We start from the raw sequence: 25431 nt of genomic DNA on the forward strand, positions 1-25431 counted from the left end.
AGGGAGTCACCAAGGCACCAGCCACCCCCACCCCACCCCACTCCCAATTTGGATTTTTCTATAAGCGAAGTTGCAAGGTTTAAGAAAAGAAGTGATTTAGGGGCACCTGGATGGCTCCCACTTTGGCTCAGGTCATGACCTCACAGTTAGTGAGTTCGTGCCCCACATCCGGCTAGTGCTGACAGCTTAGAGCCTGGGGCCTGCTTGGGATTGTGTGTCTCCCTCTCCTCCCCCCTACTCCCTCCCTCTCTCTCTCAAAAATAAATAAATAATAAAAATTAAAAAAAGAAAAGAAGTGATTTTAAGGTTACTGCACGGAGTGTGGATTTTAGAGGGCTAATAGTCTGGAAGCAGGAAGACCAGATAGGATCTGCTGGAATTCATGTTCATTGTTTCATTTTAGGATCCAGCTCAAATCTCACCTGTTTTTAGAAGCCTGTCTGGTTCCTTCAGGGATATTCAGTCTCTTTTTCCTAAATTCACCATGTTCCTTTAGACAGGTAGACCATTTATGCCTTTTTTCTTCCAGGAGACTGAGTTCCTGGAGGGTCCCCTGGGTGGCCTCCAGCCCTGCACCGCCACCATCTCCCTTCCGGAGAGGAAATGCGATATAGGAGCGCCTTCGAAGCTTCTGTGGGTACAGGCGGTCCTTCCAAGCGGGCAGGGGGCTCCCTGGGGAATGTATGTTTGACTTTCTATTCCTGGTAATATAAGTTCAAATGTTTATGGATGTTTGAAGCTGGGATGAAAGCATTTCTATTCATGCTGCTAGAATCTGAGGCTTTTTTTTTCTTTTTACCGAGAGTCCATAGCAAAAACTTGGGTTACTTGGCTGGGGAAAGGAATGCAGTGTGAGGGGCGAGATGAAACCTCGCCGCAGGCACCCCTGGCCGGAGCGGGAAGGCAGAGCCCTGGGCCTCCTGGGCTGGGGCCGGGGATCAGGCCTTGCAGGGGCGGGAGGAGGGCGCAGGGCGGCGGGACTGCGGCCGGGAGGGGGTTCGCAGGACAGGACCCAGGTTTCGGGAGAGGAGGGGCGCGGGCAGGAGGCGCCCGGACGAGCCCACCCAGACGAGGCCCGGCGGGGGCCTCCGCGGGCCGGGCTCCGGGCACCGCGCCGCCGCCGGCTCGCCCAGACATTCCGTTTCTGCCGCCGGAATGCGCGCACAGGCTCCCGCGGCGCCCGGCCGCTCCTCCCGGGCGCGGCGCCCGGCCGCTCCTCCCGCGCTCTGGCGGCCCGGCGGGCGGAGTGGGCGGGGCCGCGGGGTGGGCGGGGCGCGGGGCGGCGGGACCTTTAAATTGGCCTCCTTGGCGCGGGGCTCAGGCCCGCAGCTGCAGGAACGAGCGAGCCCTCGACGACAGACCCCTGCAGGAGTACAGAGCCCGCCATGCTGCGCCACCTCCCGGGACTGCTCCTGCTGCTCTGGCCGCTGCTGCTGCTGCCGCCGCCGACCCCCGCCGCCCCCGGCCCCCTGGCCCGCCCGGGCTCGCGGAGGCTGGGGATGCGCGGCCCAGCGGGCAGCCCCGGGCGCCGCCCTGCCCCCGCTGCCCCCACCGGCGCGCCCTATTCCGGGACCGGCCAGCCCGGAGGGGCCCGCGGCGCAGGTACGGGGGCGGCAGTGGGACCCCGGCTCGGGAGGGACGCGAGCGGGCACCAGGGAGGGACAGCCGGCAGAAGGGAGGGAGGGAAGGAGGGAGGGAAGGAGGGAGGCCCAGGCGGGAAGGATGAGTGGTAAGGGAAGCGGAGCATCGACCTGGAGAAGCCCCGTGCAGCCGCCAAGTGTTCCGTCCATCCCAGCCTGAGCCAGACTGCGATGCGAGACAAAGAATCCCGTTCCCCGATGAAGCCTGTGGGGGAAACCGGTCCAGAAAGGGGAAGGGCGATGCCCAAAGTCACTCCTAGTGGGGACTAGAATTTGGGTCATCTGAAGCTCAAAGTCCAGGCACTTCCGTCTGCAATTTGGGCCTGGAGGATGGGGCAGCGCGGGAACGCCTCTCAGCGTTCTGGTGCCAGCCCCTACCTCTGAACAAACCTTTTCTTCCTGAGATTCTGCCTTTAGTTCTCTGGAAATCACTTCATCGATAGCCCCACTTCTGTGTGTGTGACCCTTCCTCCCCTGGCCACAGCCTTCAGGCTGTCTTGATCCAGTCTAGGATCTGGACCAGAAATCAAACTGGACTTCACACGGGGTGGAGGCAGGGGAGGGGGGGATATCGGGGGTGGGGGTGGGGTGGGGGTGTGAGTCTAAGAAGGAAACCTGAGAGGCCCCCTGGATGGCCCCAGACCTGTCTTGTAACCATCCTGGTCCCCACATCTTCTTCTGCCAACACCAGGTGTTCTGCTCCAACTGACTGGGTCCCAATCCCAACCTTTACTCACTTAGATCCTCAAACACCAGGACACTGGGTCTTTGGCGAACAATTCCGTTTCCCTGATTGGTCAGTAGTTGGTTCCTCTGGCAGAGGTTCCTAGTACAGCAGAGCTGGAAGAGCATCTGACACAACCTCTAAAAGCACATAAACAGAGGTTTATCAAATGGCTGAGCAAATTAGTGTCAGAGCCCAGAATAAAACTCCTGAGGGCTCTAAAATCCTACACAAGGGTCTTTCCACTGCTACAGTCTACCAAGCTCTTAAAATGGTTTACATACAACTTTATCTTCATTACCAAAATGTCCAGTTTCAGTCTTGCTGAAGACAGGCTGCATCAAACCATTTTCTGGGTCTCCAGTCTCATTCACCCAGTGACGCTTTATGCCTCAGGTTGATTTGTTTTGTCTCTCCCCTTCTGCACCTTCTGGATAATGTTGAGAAGGAGCCAAAGGACTCATTCCTGCGTCAGCCCCAGTGGGCTGGATTTGAAATGGTGACAGCATTGGAACCAGGGAGTACCAGGGTTCACCAAGGTTAATTTCAGTGGTAGCCTGCTGGTTGCTCCAGGATGGGAGGAAGGGTGGGGTTGGGAGTGTAGGGAAGCCTTTCTTCTAAAAGGTAACCTTACCTCTTGGTCCTGACCCACCTCCCTTGGGGATGGGACTGGGAAAGGGAGGAGGGATTCTGCATGGGGTGTTCATGTTCCTCCAAAGCAGCACTGGTCCTGCATTACTTGAAATCCAAACTGATCTTGAATGCTAAGCCTTTAATAAACATCACATGTCACCCTTTTTCAAATTGCCTTCTTTCTGCACCCAGAAATTGCTACGCTTTGCTATAGGCTTTTATTTCTAGCAGGACTATCAGAAATCAGCAAAATTGGAAGTATGGAAATCTTTTAGGAAATTCGGATTCTCACTTCTTGGTTTCTGAGAATCAAAGCGCTGCCATCTATCTAGTAAAGGGGAGTGAGATTCAAAACCAGTGATATTGCAGAGGGCATCCAGTCAGGAAGTAACCAGATGTTCACAGAATGTCTTGCCATCGACGTTGAGCCTCCCTGTATTAGTTTTCTATTGATACTGTTATGAATTCGCACAAACTTCATGACTTAAAAACAGCACATATGTATTAAGTAACTGTTCTGTAGATCAGAAGTCTCACACTAGTCTCAAAGGGCTAAAATTGTGTCAGCAGGGCTGTTTCCCTTTGGGGAAGGTCTAGGGGAGACTGTTTCCTTGCCCGGTTCAGCATGTAGAGGCTGCCTTCACTCTTTGGCTCATGGCCTTTTCCCTATTTTCAAAGCCACCAAAGGCAGGCTGAGTCTCCTCTCCTGCCTCTCTTCCACTTTTAGGGGCCTCTGTAATTACATCAGACCCACCCCAGTAGTCCAGGATGAACTCCCTTCTTAAGGTCATTAACTTAATCATATCTGCAAAGTCTTTTCTCCCAGATAAAGTAACATACTTATAGGTTCTGGGGATTAGGGCATGGACATCTTTGGGGGGAGGGAGCATGATTCTGTCCACCATATCCCTCTGACACAGGATTCCATGTGAGAAGGAAGGAATCATGCATATTTACTAAAAGAACACAACCGTGGCGTTAGTAAGGACACCATTTGGGTGTTAGTGAAATCATTGTCAAATATGGGCTCACCAAGTATTTATCCTTTTACTCCAGTTATGCAGAAATACCTACATCTATGTCCATGGAGGATTTTCAGTATGATTCTTCTTCCTTGTTCCTGATGCATGGTAATCAAGGGATGAAATGAAATTCTGGGGTTTTTTTGTTTTTGTTTTTTAAAAGACTTAATTCCTTTCTACTTAACTAAATACATGACATACAGCATGTTTCAGGGTGGTGACTCAGAGACAACAAGCAGGATGTTTACTAGGTACATGAGATAATGTTGATTTTTTTGTGGTGGAAAATACTGCCTCAGAAAGAGGAAGCCATGCAGTGAAAGGCCCCTTTAGTCTGGGAGTCAGGAAACTTGGAATCTAGTCCATGATCTGCTGTTTTCTGACTCCTACACCTCCCTGAACCTCAGTCGTCTCACCTGTAAAATGGGCATAAAAACAACTTCTGCACCTCTGAAGGTTGTTCACAGAGTTACTGTGTTGGTACAATAACTGTGATCTCTAAGATGTTATTGAAAATAAGGTATGGTTTATTTTTTTAATTGAAGACCTCCAGGAAGCTGGATAAAACCAAGAGGATAATTTTCAGTTTTTAAAGAAAACTATATAGAGGCACCAATCCTGTTCCAGATTGGGCTTTTTCTGTCACAACCCGTCTTGCCTAGGAGTTTGTTTTGAATCCATCTTTTCCCCTAGATCACTGTGTAAATTGCCTTCTTACAGTAGCATCACCTTCCAGCCCCCTGCTAAGAAAGGCAAGAACCCTGGTTGATGCTTCATGCTCAAGCATCAGTTACATTTCCATTTAGGACTTGGTGTGTATGATGAGTGGGGTGTGTGTGTGTGTGTGTGTGTGTGTGTGTGTGTGTGTGTGGAGAGGAGGAGGAGGAGGAATGAATTGAAAAAGATGTTTAATACCTGGCTTTTCTCTCAGCCAGTCCTGACTTTATGACTTGATTTTGGTGGCTGGGAGAAGGAGGAGTGTAGAATGAGATTGGGGGAGAAAGAGAAGAAGGCAGAGACGGAAACAAAGCTTTGCGGTGTTACTGCAACTTGCTTGGTACTTTTAAGTAGGAAAGATACAAGCTCCTTTGCTTCTGTAGCCCCAGGGCTTAATACGTGGGAGACCCTCAAGAAAGTATCTGGTGGATGAAAAAAGTGCAAAGGGGGTGACCATGAGAGGTTGGTGGGGGCAGAGGGTGGGCACCAGTGGACGTCTCTGCTTCTGAAAACCAGACACACGCACAGAGTTGGAAGCACAGCGGATGGACATGGGTCAGATTAAAAAAAAATTTTTTTTATGTCTATTTATTTTTGAGAGAGAGAGAGAGAGAGAGAGAGAGAGAGAGAGAGACACCGAGCGAGCAGGGGAAGGGTAGAGAGGGAGGGAGACAGAATCCCAAGTAGGCTCCGTACCATCAGCACAGAGCCCAATGCAGGGCTTGAACCCATGAATCGTGAGATCGTGACCCGAGCTGAAACCAAGAGTTGGACACTTACCCGACTGAGCCACTCTCAGGCATCCCACATGGGTCAGATTAAGTTGTTGTCATTCTTCTTCCCACTCTCAGGCTTGTGGGGCTCCAGAGTTCACTAAACCTGATGAATGATGAGAAGGAGGGGGCATTTAGGGCTTCCCTTGGGTCAGTTTTTCCTTAGCACTGGAGTAGGAGAAGGAAATCTCCAGAAAAGCAGTAGTGTGCTCGCCTTGAACTGCAACATTGCCTGAGGTCTCTGTGAGGCCTGGACAGTGTGCAGGTAGGCTGTCCTGAGCTCACCTTTCACACCATTTAGGGACACTGTCCCATTGGCTCATGGCCAAGGTGCCTGAGAAAGAGCTGGAATCCATTCATTCCTGGGAGTGAAGAGGAATCTTGGGAACAAAACTTGAAGCAGAGGGATGAGGTTCTAGGTGAAATTTTGGGGTTCAGCCAGCCTGTAGGTGAGATATTTGGAGAAACTTCACCCCCCGATGTGAATTCTTAGTAAGGAATTTGGACGGCCTTGGAGTTTTCAACGTCTAAAGGGAGGATGGTCTTGGGGAAGATAACAGACAGTGGGGTCTCCAACACCAGGGTTCTCTGGGTGTGAGGATGACTCCATTGCTGATTGGGATCAGATTATTGGTTAGTCATGCCTGTTTTCCCACACCCTCCTTTGCAGGTGTTTGCAAGAGCAAGCCCTTGGACTTGGTGTTTATCATTGATAGCTCTCGCAGTGTGCGGCCCCTGGAGTTCACCAAGGTGAAAACCTTTGTCTCCCAGATAATCGACACTCTGGACATTGGGGCGGCGGACACACGGGTGGCAGTGGTGAACTATGCTAGCACCGTGAAGATTGAGTTCCATCTCCAGACCCACTCGGATAAGCAGTCGCTGAAGCGGGCTGTGGCCAGGATCACACCCTTGTCTACAGGCACCATGTCGGGTCTGGCTATCCAGACAGCGATGGATGAGGCCTTCACGGTGGAGGCAGGAGCTCGGGGGCCCACATCCAACATCCCTAAGGTGGCCATCATTGTGACAGACGGAAGACCTCAGGACCAGGTGAATGAGGTGGCCGCTCGGGCCCGGGCATCTGGTATTGAGCTCTATGCTGTGGGCGTGGACCGGGCAGACATGGAGTCCCTCAAGATGATCGCCAGTGAGCCCCTAGATGAGCATGTTTTCTATGTGGAGACCTATGGGGTCATCGAGAAACTTTCCTCTAGATTCCAGGAGACCTTTTGTGGTAAGTCTTTGCTCCTAAATAGAAAAGATGTATTCAGACACTGTGTATCCAAAGAAAAAGAAATAAAAGATTTATTCTTTTTTTTTGGGGGGGGGGGTGGAAACTCTATGGAAAACCAAAATATAAGCAGTGCTTTTCTTGTTGTTTTTTTTTTTTTTTTTTTTTTTTTTACCAACATAAACACACTTTGTTGGTTTAGGAATATAGAGTTGCTTTATATGTAACTTGGTTTGCTCATAAAATCTTCATGTTTGCATTAGAAATGTGAAGGTCTAGAAATATCCAGGATAAATGATCCTGCTGTTCCCTGATGGGGTCAGAGAAAAATAAAAATAAAAAACTCAAGACACCTCTTTTCTCCCCTCTGCCCACAACTCCATTTTCCCCAGATATTTTCTTTAGCTTTACCATCTCTGGATGTCACAGAATTCTACCTGTTTTCCTGCAGAAAACAAGGAGCAGCAGCTGTCTGTCCGTCCATGGAAGGATCAGCTGGCCTGTTTTCCAGAGTAACTGGCAGTCAGGGTTCTGCTTATTCCCTAGATACACTAGTTTTCAGATTTTGTTCTTCCTCTGACTATTCTTCATGGAGGGATGGGATTAGGAATTAGGGAGGTTGGGATTTCAGCTCACTTGTGAGGTAGCAAGAAGCAGATTAAAAAAAAAATCATTGTTACTGTCCTTCTGTCTTTTTCCCTTTAGGATGGAGTTTGAATATGAGTATGTTAATTAAAAAAATTTTTTTTTAATGTTTATTTATTTATTTTTGAGAGAGAGACACAGAGACAGAGCATGAGCAGGGGAGGGGCAGAGAGAGACAAAGACACAGAATCTGAAGCAGGCTCCAGGCTCCGAGCTGTCAGCACAGAGCCTGCCTGACCCAGGGCTCAAACTCACGAACCGGGAGATCATGACCTGAGCCAAAGTTGGATGCTCAACAGACTGAGCCACCCAGGCACCCCTGAGCATGCTAATTTAATTGGAACTTTTAGCAGTCAAATCCATGAATATGAATTTACTTAAGGCTGGGCTTTATTTTTAGTCACTGATCAGAATTATGAATGTGTGAGACTCATACTTTTTTAAGTTTCTTTTTTCTACTATCTATCTATCTGTCTGTCTATCTTTCTCTATCTATATTCATGCTTTAGTTTTTAAAATCATGAAGAGGTATAGTCTTTCAAAGCCCTCCATGGAGTTATCCAAACAGGTATGGGCAAATTTTTAGTTCAGGTGAATTTTATTATTTTTATTTTTTATTTTTAGTTTTTTAATTTATTTTGAGAGAGCGAGTGCATGCATGTATGTGCGTGCACGCGTGCACATGAACAGAGGGGTGGCGGAGAGAGAGGGAGAGAGAGAATCCCAAGCAGACTCCATGCTGTCAGGACAGAGCCCCACATGGGACTCGATCTCGCAAACCATGAGATCATGACCTGAGCTGAAATCAAGAGTTGAATGTTTAACCAACTGAGCCACCCAGGTGCCCCTGGTTCAGGTGAATTTTAAAATGAAGATACCGTTTGCTATGTAATCTATTCCCCATCTCTTTATTTGATGTGTATTAATTAATCACTGATGATATGAAGATAAAGATATTCCTTCCCTACTATCAAGCAATAAAAATAGTTTGGGGGTGGTGATGAGACAAACAAGTGAATCAATAATTACAATTGCAAATTTCAAGGAGTCTTTATATCAGAATTAATGTGGAACTCAGCAATCACCAGTTTGTCAGGAAATGGGAGATGAAGTCTTGGTCTGGAGCTAAGTTTGGCCTCATCTCAACCAGACCTGGCTGGTGGCCCCTTGTCTTTCCTGTCCCAAGACACTGGGCCTTCACAAGCTATCCTTGGCTTTGGTGGCATCTACTTAGTATTCATTGGTTTCTCAAAAGAACATGGCTTTCTTTCTCCCAGGAAAACCCCTTATGCTTGTGGGTGAGAGCTTTTCCATAAAGATGCTGGTCTGTGGCAGAGTTGGGTCTCACAGCTAGCACCTGGGTTTGGGCTTGAAGGCCATAAAGTAGCAAGTGGTGAGTGGCAATCTTTTCCTTCTGGTACAAAAGGCCTGCTTGTTCTGGGGGAAAAATCCCCTCTCTATGGAAAAAAGACTGAGGGCCAGCTTGTTGTAGTCAACGGGTTGGAAAGATCATCCCATGAAAAGGCCCTTCTTGGGCAAATATTAGCCTTGACCTGTTGCCAAAGCAGTCGAGGCTGGGTTACCTGCCCAGGGATGCCAGCCTCCTCCAACAGTCCTCCTTGGTTTCTCAGAAATGACTAAATTCATTGATTCTTCTTCAAGGCGTGTCACTAGGGAAAAAAAAAAAATCCAATGAGATATTAACAACTCCAGGAGTGAAACGATGGGTATGGAGTTTAGCTAACATAATCTCATTTATTCTGGTCTTCCTTTTCTTTTCACCTGCTTGCATCAAGCATGTGAGTTTATTCTCCTTGCAGATATTAGAGGCCCTGAAGTTTCATACATGACCATTTGGGCTCAAGCTCCATGCTGCACATTCAGGCATTGCCCTCCACCATTTGCATGTTCAAATATGTATTGCCGCCCAAGAGTGAGAGAGTTCCAGGCCCAGAGGGATGCCTGCCTGTGACTTCTGTTTTGACACAAATGATAGAGCCCTTGGAAACCAGATCTCTGGCTGCAATAGGCCAGCTAGCTCGTAGACCTTCAAGAAGTACATTGTAGTTCTCCCCATGTCTTGCAGTTGGGAAGTAAAAAGTCTTTTTTCGTGAACAGGTGGATAAATTGAAGACCTGACCCATGTAAGTACTTGGCTTTGGCTCCCAATTCAAAATTTCCTTTCTCTTTGAGAGAGTTGACAATAAAATCTGTAATATTAAATTCATAACATTATTAGTTGAAGAGTGGTATTTCTAATAAGCCAGAGGCCAAAAACAAATACCCAGTGTTTATAGTGAACTATAATTGGAGAGGAACCCAGAGAGTGATGTCTCTCTGACATGGAAGAGAGTTATCTGGAATGTGTCTTACGTGTCGATACTGACTATTGTAAACTTCCTGTGCACAGCCCTGGACCCGTGTGCACTTGGCACACACCAGTGCCAGCACGTGTGCATCAGTGATGGGGAAGGCAGATACCACTGTGAGTGTAGCCAAGGATATTCCCTGAACGCTGATATGAAGACATGCTCAGGTGAGGCTTGCTCAGGGATGGTGTCTGACTGCTACTTACCTAGGGACCTACTCTCTAGGGTTTGGACTGGCCGTATGCTTTTCTCCTGACTGCCTTTTGGTTGGCTTACTCTTGCTTTTCCACGTTTTTTCCTCCAAAATTGTTGCAGAAAAGTGAGAGGAGAAAAGTGAGGTAATATCTAAATCAGCTTATTTATAGTACTTATTATTAGTTTTAGAGAAAAGGGTTAGTAGGGAAATGGGTTAGGAAGGAAGGGGGCCAACACTTTTGGTCCTTTTGAGGATTTGGAACTTTTCCTGGATTTTACTTAATTAAATACAAGCTTCCCTTTTGTCCCTGTGACCAAAGCTGCTTATTGAATTTAGACACAGAAGAAAGTTTAGGGAGGTTCTCATTCATCTAGTATATGAATACTCACATATAATCAATAAAGATGGGAATTAGGTCTATTTTTTTTTAATCCTAGAAAAAAGTTTTTGAGAGGAAGGAAACTTAGAGATTATTTAATTCAACATACTCATTTTATAGACGATGAAATGGAGACACAACAGAGGAAGAAGACTTACCCATGTCATAGGGTCTGTTAGTGAAAGAGCTAACACAGGACTTTAGTTCCCAACCTCCTGTCTGTTGGTTGGTTGGTTCCCAACCTTCCTGTTGTGCTGAGCTGCCTTGTTTCAGTAGCAGTATGTGTGTGTGTGTGTGTGTGTGTGTGTGTGTGTGTGTGTGTGTAGTGGCTCAATTAATTTACCATGTTTTCTGTGTGTTTACATTTGTCCCGATCATCTTTTGATAGCTATCAATAAGTGTGCTCTTAACACTCATGGATGTGAACACATCTGTGTGAACGATAGAACTGGCTCTTATCACTGTGAGTGCTATGAAGGTTACACCTTGAATGAAGACAAGAAAACATGTTCAGGTAAGTGGGAGAGGAGGGTTTACTTTTGCTACCTCCCTATCTATATGCCTCCCTAGCTGGTGTTGGAGGCGTAGGTCATGCTGACAAGGCGCTTGGTTGGTTTTTCTCTCTTGGGGTTTTCCCATTTCTGACTTGTCTAGTAAGTCAGACCAGTCTTATTAGACAAGTCAGAAATGGCAGGATGTATGTATCATGGGCCACACGCATGAGTGTGTTGTTCATTTCCATCTCTGTACCCAGCCCTTTCAGTGCTTTCCAGATGCTGAAGACAGTTTTTAGTAGGTTAAAATCAAAGAACGCTCCACAAGGTATTTATTACCTACCATGGGAAAAACAGTTACTTCATAGCGGAGAAACCTGGCAGGCATTACTTGAACCAAGTGGTCAGAGTGAACACCTCCAGTAATGCCCTGTGGTGACATCATGCATCTCCTGACATGATGTCCTGAGGGCACCATAGTACTTCTGTTGTATTCTTGCTAAACATCCAGAATCATGAGGAAACTTCAAACAAACCTAAACTTGGAGACATTCTACAAAGTGATTTTCCACCGTTTCTCAGAAGTGTCAAGGTCATGAAAGATAAAGACTGAGCTAGGGACATGTGACAATGAAATGCAGTGTGGGTCCTAGATTGGATCCTGGACCAGGAAAAGGACATTAGTGGCGGAACAAATGGCAAAATTTGAATGAGGGTCTGTAGATTAGTTAATAGTACTATGTCAGCGTTAATTTCCCAGTTTTGATAATTGTACCACGGTTGTATGGGATGCTAACATTTGGGGAGATGGGTGAGTACAGGAATTTTTGTACTATTTTTGGAACTTTTTCATATGCCTTGCGATGATTTCAAAGTGAAAAGTTTAAAGATAAAAATTAGTTGAAAAGTATCCTGTCTGCATACAGAAAAGTGCACTAAGTTTGGGTCTTGAGTTCTGATGCTGCTCTGAGTCAGTTGGTTTCCTTTGGATTCAGCTTCCTCACTTATTTATTTATTTATTTTTTTACTGTTTATTTATTGTTGAGAGAGAGACAGAGTGTAAGCGGGGGAGGGGCAGAGAGAGAGGGAGACACAGAATCCGAAAGAGGCTCCAGGCTCTGAGCTGTCAGCACGGAGCCTGACATGGGGCTCAAACCCACGAATCGTGAGATCATGACCTGAGTTGAAGTTAAGACGCTTAACTGACTGAGCCACCCAGGCGCCCCTCAGCTTCCTCACTTATAACAGGAGAGGGCTGAATTACAGTTTCTTCAGATTCAAATTTGATGTCTTTCTAATGTCTAATGTCTAATGATGTCTAAGTAATGTAATTAGCCACGTATTTGCTGGTATCCCTCTGATTCAGCGTAAATACAATAAGTCCTGAAGAAATGCTTTAGAAAGTATTTATGAGATACTTAGATTATAAAAACTCCTTCTTGGTGATTTTGAAGATCAGTTGGGGAAAGATGAAGAATAAGCACTGTATGTGCAGGATTTTGTTTAACTCAGCCAATGTCCAGTATGAGCCAATAGTACGGATGGCTGTGGAAAGTTTGTAATAGGTTTACCTCTTATATATTTCTAGCTGCAAGTAAGAAGATTGTTATATATGGGTAATACAAAAATTTTCTCCTTTTCATTTCTCTTCTCCTGGACTTCTGTTTGGCAGCTCAAGATCAATGTGCTTTTGGTACACATGGCTGTCAGCACATTTGTGTGAATGACAGAGGTGGGTCTCATCACTGTGAATGCTACGAAGGCTACACTCTGAACGCAGATAATAAAACGTGTTCCGGTAAGGTCCACTGAACAAATTCTTTCGTTGTTGGCTCTTTGTATGGCAGGGAAACCAAGTTCCAATTCACGTAGTGAGCGATTCTTAAAGACAGTTTAAAGAGTCGGACTTTACACCGTCCACGATACTTATAGACGAAGACACACATAGCTCAGACAGCAGTGAGCTTGCTTCATTTTGCGAATACAGCTCACTTCAGAAATGGGTAGGGAGTGGGGGAGATGAGAAGAGCTAATTGAATGTAGGGTCTTTATCCAGGAAAATTTTATAGCTCTGTATACTGGGGACTTGTAAAGCAAATGGGAACTTTAGAGGAAGTCAGTTGGACAGTAACTATTTGGTGTGATAGGCTGAACTGATCTTTTTCCAATTAAAACTTGGCCAGGAACTTTTCTGTAGCGTTAATCTTAAAGCTGGATCCTTTTAGTAAAGGAGACTTTGTCAATGACTAAATTAGACCCACACAGATCTTCCAGTAAGTTTGAAGTAAGTTGTTCCCTGACAGTTTCTAGATGATCAATCTTCAGTGAATCTGAGCCTTATGACTTGGCCAATCCTCATTAATTTGATTTAAACTCACTGGCAGAACAGGGTGGCATTTATAATGTAAAAACACTTTCTAAGAGAAATTTGTGCCTCTCAAGGCGGTGTTTAATTTTGGCATATTCAAACTTTTAAATAAGATTTTTATGTATATGTTCCTATCCCTTGAGGAGAGATATTATGTGACCTTTTGAAGAGAGAATAAGGGAAATGGCAAATCACCAATTCCCTTTAAAAAAAAAAAGAGGGGCGCCTGGGTGGCTGAGTTGGTTAAGCATTCGACTTCAGCTCAGGTCATAATCTCCCTGCTCGTGAGTTCGAGCTCCGCATCGGGCTCTTTGCTGTCAGCCTGGAGCCTGCTTCGGATCTTCTGTCCCCCTCTCTCTGCCCCTCTCTGGTTCTTTCTCTTTCTCTCTCTCAAAATAAATAAATAAACTTAAAAAAAATAAGAAAAATAGGGGTGCCTGGGTGGCTCAGTCAGTTAAGCGTCTGATTCTTGATCTCAGCTCAGGTCTTGAGATCAGGGTCCTGAGTTCAAGCCCCATGTTGGTCTCCACACTGGGCATCCAGCCTACTTAAAAAAAAAAAAGAAAAGAAAAAGAAAACAAAACAAATCAATTAAAGAATACTGAGTACCTATTTTTTTTCCAGGACTGTGCAAAATGCTGTGGGGATGTAAAGAAATGCATTTTGTGTCTCTGAGCAACTTCTAGCCTGGGTGCAAAGAGAACCAACACCTTGAGAAAGCAGAGACTAGCCAGGAAGAGGGATAGACAGTAACCGAGGGCTGTGGATGCTGGGGAGGTGGGCTGCCTGGAGAAGGGTATGGAGTGGGTAGGGCAGGAGGTGAGCCGTGAGGATGGTGAAGGTTTAGACAGAGGACTGGAGAGCCAGATGGCCAAGGGGAGTGGCTTGTGTTGGTTTGCTCAGTGATAGGACTAAGTCCGTTGGGGTGGAGAAGCCTCATGGCTGTACTTCTCAAACTGGTTACAAATATCCCACTTGGTACCTTAAGCCACCAGGAACACTGAAGACCTCGAAAAAGGAAACTAAAACAAATGTACACTTAAATTAACAGATATTATGGAATAAAGTAGAACATTTTATTTTGAAAAAATCAAAGAAAGTGTTCAGTTAGGGCAGACTACTCCAGGCAATACTCCCAGGTCACAATATCCAACATTCTTCAGTGCCTGCTGTATGCTGTGCATGGTTCTAGGCATTTGTTGTGAGCAACTTTATGAGGAAACAAGGCACAGACAGGTTGAATAACTTGGCCCTGGTCACTCAGCTAGTGAGTAGCAGAGTGAGGATTTGAACCCAGGCCCTTACTCTGGTGGTTACACATGCTCTCAAACACCAAGCCATACTGTTCCATGGTTGCAAAGGTAGCTAGAAGAACAAGGCCAGGTTGTGGAAAGTTAGCGTTTATATATTTTAAAGTAATGATGGATACTGTTCTAAAGCTGGGGTACGTAACCTGGGTCACATCCCCTCCAATGGCCTGCTTTCCCCTGCTGGCCGGTAGCAAGGCTTGTAGATTAAATGTGGAGCCCCAGGTTGGGGGGGTTGGGGGTGGAGGCATGGCCCGTTGTTGTCGGTAGAGCCGCTGGTAGCCTGGGATGAGGGGAAAAATGAAACATTCTGCTATTTGGCATTTTGCTAGAAAAATCTGAAGTAATGAAGGGGAATATCAGTGTTAAAGCTGGAAAGATGATCTATGAATAAATTATGTAGAGACTTGCATTTCACTCAAAGCTCTTTTATTAAAAAAATTGTTTTTAATGTTCATTTATTTTTGAGAGAGAGAGACAGAGACAGAGTGTGAGTGGGGGAGGAGCAGAGAGAAAGGGAGGAAGACACAGAATCCGAAGCAGGCTCCAGGCTCTGAGCTGTCAGCACAGAGCCAGATGCAGGGCTTGAACTCATGAATGGTGAGATCATGATCTGAGCTGAAGTCGGACGCTTAACCAACTGAGCCACCCAGGTGCCCCAAAGCTCTTTTATAGGCAATAGCGAGCCATGGAAGTTTCCTGAGTGTGGAGGGACACTTAAGAGTTAGAGGGGGACAAACCAGTTAGGTTGGTCTCCTGTGATGTTGGACGAAGAACCTGTGTTTCCATGAAAGACTTTCTGGGTTTATTAAGGGAGACATGCTGTTTTCATTTGTTCTGGGCCAGTGTGGACATGGGACCAGACAAGCACAGCACTTTTGTCTGCTCTCCACTCAAATCTGGGCAAACCATCTACCTCCTTGTAATATATTTACTGTGACAGATAATAAACACCTCACTATCCAAACATACACATCTCCTCACCATCATCACTGTTATTGCTATCTCTTTGTGTATGTGTGCATATGTGCTCAGGCTCGTGTTTTCTCTCCCACTTTGTACACTTTTTTTTTTTTTTAATGTTTATTTTTTGAAAGAGAGAGTGCAAGCCAGGGAGAGGCAGAGAGAGAGGGAGAGAGAAATCCCAGGCAGATTCCATACTGTCCATGCAGAGCCTGTCGCGGGGCTTGAACACACAAACTATGAGATCAGGACCTGAGCCGAAACCCAGAACTGGACGCTTAACTGACTGAGCCACCCAGGCACCCTTTTCCCACTTTGTACACTCTTAAAGCCAGGCTGTTGGTCAACACAGCATCAAATTTAGCTCCATGTGCAAGTGGGTCTCTAATACATTATTTTTGGTGATGGTGATGATGATCCATGTGTGGCTGGAGATGTTGGAGGCATTCGTGGTCATCAGGAAAAGCCAAAGGTAAGGTCTGAGCCATATAATCAAAATCAGAACTGGCCGGGAGCAAGGGAGGAAAGAAAGAGAAGGCACCCCCTAGATATCTGCAAGAAGTGAAAGGGAAAAGGGGGGAGCCAGGAAAAGGCGAGGCTAGAGGCATGTGAGATGTAGAACAGGAAAACAGGCCTTTCTCCTGAAAAGTGGGAGATTTGTTGCTGACAACTGAAGGGTTCATCCTCAGCATCTGTTGCCTCCACACCGAAGCTTTTCTCACCCAGAAATCTGCGTTTGGTTTCCTGCTGTAACTTGGGAATATTTTCTTTCCTGCCACGCTCCCGGCCAGTTCTCAGCAAGTGTGCTCTGGGCTCTCACGGCTGCCAGCACATCTGTGTGGACGATGGGGCAGCAGCCTATCACTGCGAGTGTTATGCCGGCTACACCTTGAATGAAGACAGGAAGACGTGCTCAGGTAAAGACTGGACTTCAAGCCTATGTCATTTGGAAGGACAATCTTCCAGGAGGAAGCCTTCCTCTCCAAGTCTGAATCACAGTCCTGATTGTTCCTCCCAGTCCGAATCCTCCAGTGGCTCCCAGTTGTTTTCAGAATGAAACCATTCTGCCCACGGCCATTCATCCCTCGTGGGTCCTTCCTCTGTCTTTGTTTCTCTTTCTAATCAAAGTCCCGTCCTAAGTTAGAGTTTCTGTTGTGGTGGTGGTAAGACACATAACATACAACTTCACATTTTAAACATTTTTAAGGGGCGCCTGGGTGGCTCAGTCGGCTAAGCGTCCGACTTCAGCTCAGGTCATGATCTCGCAGTCTGTGAGTTCGAGCCCCGCATCGGGCTCTGTGCTGACAGCTCAGAGCCTGGAGCCTGTTTCGGATTCTGTGTCTCTGTCTCTCTCTGACCCTCCCCCCTTCATGCTCTCTCTCTGTCTCAAAAATAAATAAACATTAAAAAAAATTTTTTTTAAACATTTTTAAGATGTTTTAAAAGTATAGTTAAGTGGAGTGCATTCCTATTGTGCAACCATCCCACACTCCATCCATAGCACTTGATCATTGCAAACTGAAGCTCTGTACCTGTCCCCTCTCTCCCTGCCCCTGGTGACCTCTCTTCTTCACCCAGTCACTCCCTTTATCCCCAGATTCGTTCCTTTCCACGTCCTGTGCTCCACCACGTGGATATTCCGGAAACATGCCCTGCCCGTTTCCACCCTCTGCTGGGATCCCCTTCCCTTGCCGCTTTTGCTCGTCAAAATCCAAGATCCACATCCTTGCCAACATTTGGTTTTGTTGCATTAATTTTTTGCCAGTCTCATCGATGCAAAAAAGTATCTCCCCGTGGTCTGTCTTTCTTTCATTTCCTGGTTGCTAGAGAGGTTAAGCACCTCTTCCTGTATTTTTTGGTCATTTCAGTTTCTTATTGGGAAATGCTATTTATGCCCTTATTTTTCTATCTGGTTATTTGTATTTTTCTTACTGACTCAAAGGAACTCTTCACATCTCTGGATATAAATTTTTTGTGTGTGTGTGTTGGAAATATCTTCTAGACTGTGTTTATATTTTTACTAAAGGATGTGTCTACAGCAGTATTCATAATATTTTCATTAGTGCAGTAACTTTATTAGTGTTTATTTTCAATATGCTTCATTACCTGCATAAGTGTTCTCTAAATTACTTTGTGTGAATCGAATACTGCAAAAGAGTGTTTGTTTGTTTCTTTAATTTCCAGGCCTAGTTTTAATTTTACCCCCTCTACCAGGGTTCCCCTTCTACTTCTGTTGAGCTCCGCCCTCTTTCAACGCAGGATGCCTTGTGTTGTGGTTACTTGTGTGTTCCTTCAACCATTCCTTCATCCATTCGGCAAATAGAGCACCTACTATGTGCTAGGCACTAGGTATATAATTGTGAACAAAATAAGTATGGTCTTCGATAATAGTCTAAGGGGAAAAGACAAGGAAGTGACAATTTATAAATGAAATAAGAGCCAGGGGTAAAGAACAGGGTCCTCAGACAGTGTGGGTTGGGGGAGTGCCTGGATGAGGAAGTGACATCTGAGACCCGAGCATCAGCCATAGTTAGGTTGGGATTGGGGGGCTGGCGGATGGAGGGAGAGCAATGCCACAGTCTGTGCTTGTGCAGTGGTGGCTTTGGTGGGAGAGGAGGGGAGAGAAGCCAGTGTGAGGGAAGCATGACCAGCCAGAAGAAGCGTGGTATTAGGTAGCTGGGAGAGTGAGGCAGGGGCCAAGTCCTGCTGATCTACTGGGGTGAGGGCAAGGAGTTTATATTTTATTCTATGGGAAATGGGAAGTCACTGGAGAGTTTTAAGCAGCAGAGGCATTCTGTTTATATTTTCACAAGTCACCCTACCTGCTGTGTGGATTGCAGGGGATGAAAAGCAGAAGACGGGACCAGTCGGAGGCTGTTGCAGTGGTCCCAGTTTGGGCGAGGAGGGTGGCAGTGGTGACAGAAGCAAGATGATTTCAGATACTTTTCAGAGGCAGAATGAACAGGAACCAGGGAATAGGGCAGGAGAGGAATAAGGATGATTTTCCTATTTCAGCCTTGAGCAGCTGGGAGGAGGATGGGGTATCTCCGTTGAGGTGAGGAAGACTGAGGCTGAAGCAGATTTGGGGAGCAAAGTCAGAGTTTGGGACTTGTATGTTTATGCTCCTGTAGACTGTGAATTCCAATCCCTGAAGATAGTAGATGTCTGTATTCCTAGCATCCTCCACGGCCCCTGACAGTTACTTGGTAGTTACTTCTTCATTTGAAGTACGGATGGATCAGCTTCTTGAGGAGGGCGAGGGTAATAGGGAGCAGCTTGCTTCTAGAACTTGAGTATGTCAGGGTACTGTCACCCTATCTAGGTGTTTAATCCTCAGAAACATCAGTCTTGGGCATTTTTTCTTCTCCTGGAAAGTGGGGATTCCAGTATAATTTATGACGGGTTAGGTAACGACCTCACTTGTCTAGCCATTCACTTATTTTCTCAGCAGGTGTTCGTGGAGCTACTCATATATCTAGTACCCTGTCAGGTCCTGAGGAAGGAATGGGAGACAAATCAATGTTTTTGTAGTTTGCAGTGTATAAGTCTTGTACTTCTTTTGTTAAATTTTTCCTAAAGATTTTATTCTTTTTGATGATATTGTGAATGGATCTCTCTCTCAACTTTCAATTGTGCTATATCCTAGTTTTAAATTTTCTGTGGAGTGTTTTAATTAGAATACCCCGCTAAGCCCTTGCCCTCATAGAGCTTATAGTCTATCAGGCGAGATAACACTGGAAAAGTATTCTAAGTGCCAACTATATGCTCTGTACAGGGATGATGGGCATGTACTTAATTTCAGTAGCTACTTTCTGGCTTACTGACTGACTGGTTTGGACTGGCTATCCCTAAAAGTCAGCAGGATTTGGACAGGCAGGTAGATTATATTTAATCAAGTGAATTTATGGTCCCCTCAATAGCCTATCTTTATGGTCCCCTCAATAGCCTATCTTTGTAGAATGTAGGAGAAAATGTGGGAGCAAAGGACCACTCCCTGTCCTCAGGCGGTGGTACCACCCGACTGCAAGATTGTATACCAGTCTTCAGACCTGGGAAGTTACTCTTACTTCTGTTAGGCAACTTTGGGGGCTGTGATACTGAGTAGGAATAGCTGCCTCACTGTATTTCAGAGAGAACTAGAAGTTAGCATTATCATTCTCCCAGGTTCTTTGCTTAAATGTTGATACCAACCTGAATTTTTTAGTTCCAAAGTATTTATGGGTAAGAACTAGAACTCTCAATTCAGACCATCCAATAGAATAAGAGTCTGTATAGGACATCAGGAATTATCCTTGAATTTAATCCCTTTATTTCATTTTATTCATTTAATCCTTGAATATTTTGGCCAAAGAGAGAACTGTTTTCCTCATTTTCATGTCTTAATAAGGACACAGTATCATAATAAGATTAATTATCTTAGCTCTGTATGTTTGGCTTGCGACTACATCAACTTTTTAAAATTTTCCTTCATATCACAGAAAGTTTCCAACGATCACAAAAGTATAGAGAATATAGTGAACTCTCATATAACCAACACCCAGCTTTGGCAACTGTAAGCACTTCCCAACATCTAATTCAATTTCTTCTGTGACATTAGCATTCCAAAGTATTTTCTCCTCTTTCTGTGTGCTTATACCCTTTTACCTCCTTGAAAATGCATTTAGGTAAGTCTTAAAAATGGAAGTATTGAATTGTAGATTTCCTGACTTGCTATGATTTCTAATTAGCTGTAACATTTTGTATACTGTCATCATCAGCCATTCAAGAAGCACGAAGACTCATCTCCACAGAAGATGCTTGTGGATGTGAAGCCACTCTGGCATTCCAGGATAAGGTCAACTCCTATCTGCAGAGACTGAACGCCAAACATATCCTTTCTGGAAGGTTTTCTGCTTCTGCTTTAAGCCACCCTCGGTAGTACAACTGAGCCAAACATTTTAGGACATTCCATGGGATAAGGGCCCTATTCATTACATTTTAAGATGAGCAATAGTAATACAGTGTTTATTTTTTTAGAGTTCTTTTAAAATATTTTAATAGACTGTTTTGCCCAGTTAGTATTTACATGTTAAAAGCTGCCTATTTGTTTCTCTAGTGCTTTTCCAGTAGTATATGCTAATTGAGTTCTTATTAACAGATGGAGCTATTATGCTAGGATTCCCTAATATGGCTCAGTTCAGAATCTGTGCATGTACAGAATGAGTTAGCTGACTAGTGAGGCAATAGCTCAGACAGCACATATACTGGCTAGCCAAGTGGTCAAAAGCAGATTTCAAAATGTAACATGTAAGAAATGTGTAAGATTTCAAAATATACCATCTAAGAAACTGTAAAAATCAGTTATTTTATTTTTAATTTTTTTTAATATTTATTTATTTTTGACAGAGACAGAGAGAGAGAGAGAGAGATAGAGCATGAGTGGGGGAGGGGCAGAGAGAGAGGGAGACACAGAATCCAAAGCAGGCCCCAGGCTCTGAGCTGTCAGCACAGAGCCCAACATGGGGCTTGAACTCACAAACCTTGAGATCATGACCTGAGCCGAAGTCGGACGCTCAACCGACTGAGCCACCCAGGCACCCCTAAAAATCAGTTCTTTAACCAAAGGAGTAATTCAGGAAAAGTACTTTTTCTTAGTTCAAGTTAACAACACTGTCCCTAGGGATCTTAGAGGAATGGTATTCAAATGGTGATAGGGACATGGAGGTGGTGCACAGAAAATTGTACCAAATTCATTTGCAAATCCTTAAGTTGACCTGCCTAAAATGCTACAGGGACTCAGTTGGCATTCTCTGTTCCCATTTCTCACTTCACATCGCTGTTCTCCTGACTTTACACCAGGAAGGCAGCCTCAATCTTCTACCAGCCTCAATCTTCTAAGGTGAACTTCTTGGAAAAGTAAAATCTCCAGAGAGCCAAACAAAGGGATGGATGGTTCAACAGTTTTTAAATCAAGGCCTCATAAACACCACTCCCCCAATTTATTCCATTAAGAGATACTTTTCCAATTAAAGTTTGCCTTTCATCTTTCATTTTTAGTAATTTTATGCCAAAATTTGTAATTTATTTGTTGTTTGGTCAATTACATGCTCATATTAGTTGTAATGATAACTCAATCCAGATGATTAACAATACTGGAGGCCTTATGGTCAAAGAAAATTAATTTAAAGGTAATTTCAATATCAATGTTTATGTGCTTGTTTGTGTTAAGTTTATTTCAAAGAAGTGTTAATAGAGATCAAGAAAAGATTTCCAAGATTCAAAGTAGAATAAAATTCTGTGGAGAAAGTAGAAAGTAAATATAAAGTCAAGGAAATACAAATTCCTTTATTTTAAATATTTTATTTTGGAAGAATGATAGTAGGTATTGATTCAATATGGTATTAATATTACATAGGACATTTGGAAAACTAATTTAGATTTTATTTAAAAAAATCAGTATTTTTAAAATGGCAGAAATTACATATTTTGTAACTAAAATTTATGATGAAAATTTTCATCTAATTTAAATATGCACAAGGCAGCATTTATTTGTCAAAATTATTTTAGGGGATCGGAGCAAAAAGTTTGAAGACAAGGGCTCTGTATCATCTCTGAAGACCACTGCTTTGTAACAGGACTCTAAAGAACAGAACTTAGGAGTTTTAGGTTCAATTAGATTTTGCTGAGAAAATAATTTCACTCTTTTTCTTCTTTATTTACAATAGAATGTAATTATTCTCATTTATCTTGTATTTAAGTGTATGAAACTGTGTTTCTGTTTTCTGATGTTTAAAAATAAGGGTACCTTGGCTCAGTTGGTTGAACGTCAGACTTCAGCTCAGGTCACGATCTCATGGTTTGTGGGTTCAAGCCCCGTGTTGGGCTCTGTGCTGACAGCTCAGAGCCCAGAGCCTGCTTCGGATCCTGTGTCTCCCTCTCTCTGTGTCCCTCCCCTGCTCATGCTCTCTCTCTCTCTCTCTCAAAAATAAATAAAAAACATTAAAAAAAAAAAAAGGCATTGGCCTTAACAACTAGTCACTTGATGACATTTTAGGGAAGCTGCAAGAAAATGAATCTGGACAAATACATCGTTAAATTACTCAAAATTTTCACCTGGAAATACGGAGAGCTTGGTGTGTTTGATACTTTTGCATACTTCCATGTTCCTGCTAATATCTGCCCTTGCAATTGCCTGAATATTACTGGATAAACAGTATGAGGATCTTCTAGAGAATCAGTGTCATTTTTTAAAGGAAATAAACATTCACATCCTTAAGAACAAACTTTAGTGTCTCTAAGCTATGACTGTGAAATGATTGGTAGGAAATAGAATGAAAAGTTTAATATTTCTTTATTTACCAATTGAGCCATTTAATTTTTAAATGTTTATATTAGTAAGATAACCATACTTACAATGGGAACTTTTGACCTATTTTCTCTTGACAGTATTTATAGTATAAACCAGACTTACTACTCAGAGTGTAAATTGTATGGAGTATTTACACATAAAAAAGTTCATATAACTAAATTGAAGTGAATATAATTTAGCACTGTTTAACACTTTATTTTTTGCTCTTTTTTTGCTAGAGTATTACTGAAGCTGTGATCAGGGGATTGTAATACACATCTCTAAAAATAGATCAAGTGAACATTACATGAAACATTATAAGAAACATGTAACTAAAGATTTTAGTTTTGAATTAAGAGTGTTATAACTTTATACCAAGGAAAAACTATCCTACTTTATCTTTACTGTTTTACCTTAGGATCCAATCAATAAAATTATATTTTTATAAATATCACTCTAACAAGTAACAAAAGTAATGTTGTCTTTTTAAATTTTAATGATAAGCGTAACCATTCTTCACTTATACATTTGATATATGTATTTTATTTGTCAGCTTGAAAGCTTATAGTTTTTAGAGAAACAGTCCTTTAAACTGTATTACTGAATTTTTTTTTTTTGGTTTGTATTGTCTTTAGTATAATAAAATGTTAATATCTTTACATATTATTGTCATGACTTTTTCTGGCGACCCATATCAATTTTGTCTATTAACATATTTCCTTAAATTAAACTGAATTAACAATTATTTTGAATATATGACAGTTTCTTATCAAAGGACACAATGTGGTAACTCTTCCTATAATCTCATAACTTTTAAGGTTAAAAACGTAAATTCAGGTTAAATAAGCTTTAATTGAGAATATTTTGGGAGAGGGAATAGAACAAAATTATCTAAATTTGGATAAAATAATGAAGGTATATTAACATAAGCACCTGAAAAATAAATATCACCTACAGATGTAAGCCCAAAACCAGTCAAAAATCTAAAACAGAAAGTTTAAAAGGAAGAAATGAAAAAGAAATACATCAAGGAAGTATACAGTATATGAAACATACATGGTTATTTCTCAACATTTTTGAAAGGAGATGACTTAGGGCAGTATTATTTTCCAAACTTATTTCAACACAGAATCCGTAATATCTATTAATATATCATAGAGAAAAGGTGCTATAGAAGGAATAAATGAGAAGTCACGTGCAAGCACTAGGGGGAAAGTATTTAAAGAGATGATTTTTCGAGTGTGACCACCAACAACCAGTTTCAACTTACCATCTCTTAAACTTGACCAGTTGATTGGAATCCCCTGACTTAGATAGTTCTGGTTTGTTTCATGCGTCCAGTATAGGGAGCTTGTGCACAGGTGCCAACATATCTTCAGAATTCAGCTTGATGCTGAAAAAACAGATACACACATTTGAAAGCAAATATATTGTCTGAATGGGATGGGGGTTACGTTTGGAAAGAATTTCTCAGGGAGACCTAATTTGTACATTCGGCTAGGCACAATTGGCAGAGAGGACAGGAACATCAGGGGATATATAAGATGGCCTTGGAGGCAGAAAGCATATGGACTTGCTTAGAATGGGGGCATGATAGTAGACATTTCGGTATCCAAGGAAAATGTAATTTTAGCTGGGATTTAGATTTGATAGGAAAGGCACTGGGACCATTGTCAATTCTTGAATGTGCTGGGTGAGGCAACAGACTCCCTTCAAAGGATCTGAACATTATTTGCCTGAAATTGGGAAAGACTAGGTGGGGAAATTAGCTGCTGCTGCTACTGCTGCTGCTGCATAAAGTACATTCTAGATTATACAACTCAACAGCAGTGGCCGCAGAATATGGTAAAAGGAAAAATCAGATATACATTAGAAAATGGGTTAGACTAAGTAATTTCGTGGGATTTTCTACCCCGTGCCCAAATAACTGTGCTTTGTAACTCTCCAAGCATTCAAAAAGGACAAGGGAGATTAAAGAATTAAGGTAGAAAAAGAAGAGAATACAGAATAGTCGTTCTCAGGCCAGGGATCAAACACCAACTTTAATTATTCAAAAACGGAAGGCTATGCCCAAATGGCAATTACATGCTGCGATGGCCCAAAGCTCATATATATATATATATACTCCTTGACATGTACCATTGGGCGGCAGTAACACCTGAAATAAGCTGTTAAAAAGTTCTAAAACAAACAGAATAAACGCAATCTCCTAAAAACTGCTCCAGAGGGTTCTCGAATCCTCAGGAATAAGGGAAGGTTTACAGACTTCAAAAATGTACGTTGGCGCTTCCTTGTGGCCCAAGGCGCCAGCCGGCCAAACACAGTAAATGACTTTCCACAATGCTGGGTCTCTGGGGCTTACAAAATACCCAATCACCGTGACCTCAGGCGCCTTTGCTTGAGTTGATTTTAACACCCCAGGCAAGTTCCACCGCGACCTACTGAGGTTTAGCCTGCTCTTCGAGCCGCCCGAAAAGAAGACAGCTGAGGTGAAGGCAAGGCGCTGAGGGACACCGAGCTGGCCCCCCAGGCGTAGGGCAAAAAGGCCCAGAAACAAAGCAACCAGCCCCAACCACCAGTGCCGTCTGCTGTCTGCCGCTACTCCAACACCCCGATCTCCGCGCAGGCGCACGACGCCCG

General features: G+C 43.7%; 1 protein-coding gene and 1 long non-coding RNA gene across 3 annotated transcripts; one reads left to right on the top strand and one right to left on the bottom strand.

The window, feature by feature from the left end:
* Positions 1–1307: 1307 nt before the first annotated feature.
* MATN3 (matrilin 3) lies at positions 1308–23390 on the top strand. The gene is made up of 8 exons (XM_023252079.2): positions 1308–1602; positions 6180–6746; positions 9799–9924; positions 10721–10846; positions 12499–12624; positions 16256–16381; positions 20222–20332; positions 22483–23390. The coding sequence occupies exons 1-8, from the start codon at positions 1386–1388 to the stop codon at positions 22536–22538; spliced, it is 1455 nt and encodes a 484-aa protein (XP_023107847.2). The 5' UTR covers positions 1308–1385; the 3' UTR covers positions 22539–23390.
* Positions 6623–25420, bottom strand: LOC109498368. Of its 2 annotated transcripts, XR_006595936.1 has the most exons (5): positions 25234–25420; positions 24062–24184; positions 18287–18957; positions 8972–9058; positions 6623–6760 (listed from the first exon to the last, which is right to left on the bottom strand). It is a non-coding gene; the product is annotated as an uncharacterized LOC109498368 (long non-coding RNA). The 2 variants fall into 2 exon arrangements; XR_002155166.3 differs by lacking the exon at positions 6623–6760 and having other exon boundaries at positions 8274–9058; positions 25234–25418.
* Positions 25421–25431: the final 11 nt, after the last annotated feature.

Source organism: Felis catus, chromosome A3, assembly GCF_018350175.1.
Source record: "Felis catus isolate Fca126 chromosome A3, F.catus_Fca126_mat1.0, whole genome shotgun sequence".
NCBI lineage: Eukaryota > Metazoa > Chordata > Mammalia > Carnivora > Felidae > Felis > Felis catus.

Bases quoted from the DNA above. Each gene is read 5' to 3' on its own strand.
- MATN3 (XM_023252079.2), top strand. From the start codon at position 1,386: ATGCTGCGCCACCTCCCGGGACTGCTCCTGCTGCTCTGGCCGCTGCTG. The intron at 6,747-9,798 runs GTAAGTCTTTGC...TCCTGTGCACAG, and splicing joins ATTCCAGGAGACCTTTTGTG to CCCTGGACCCGTGTGCACTT. The intron at 12,625-16,255 runs GTAAGGTCCACT...GCTCCCGGCCAG, and splicing joins AGATAATAAAACGTGTTCCG to TTCTCAGCAAGTGTGCTCTG.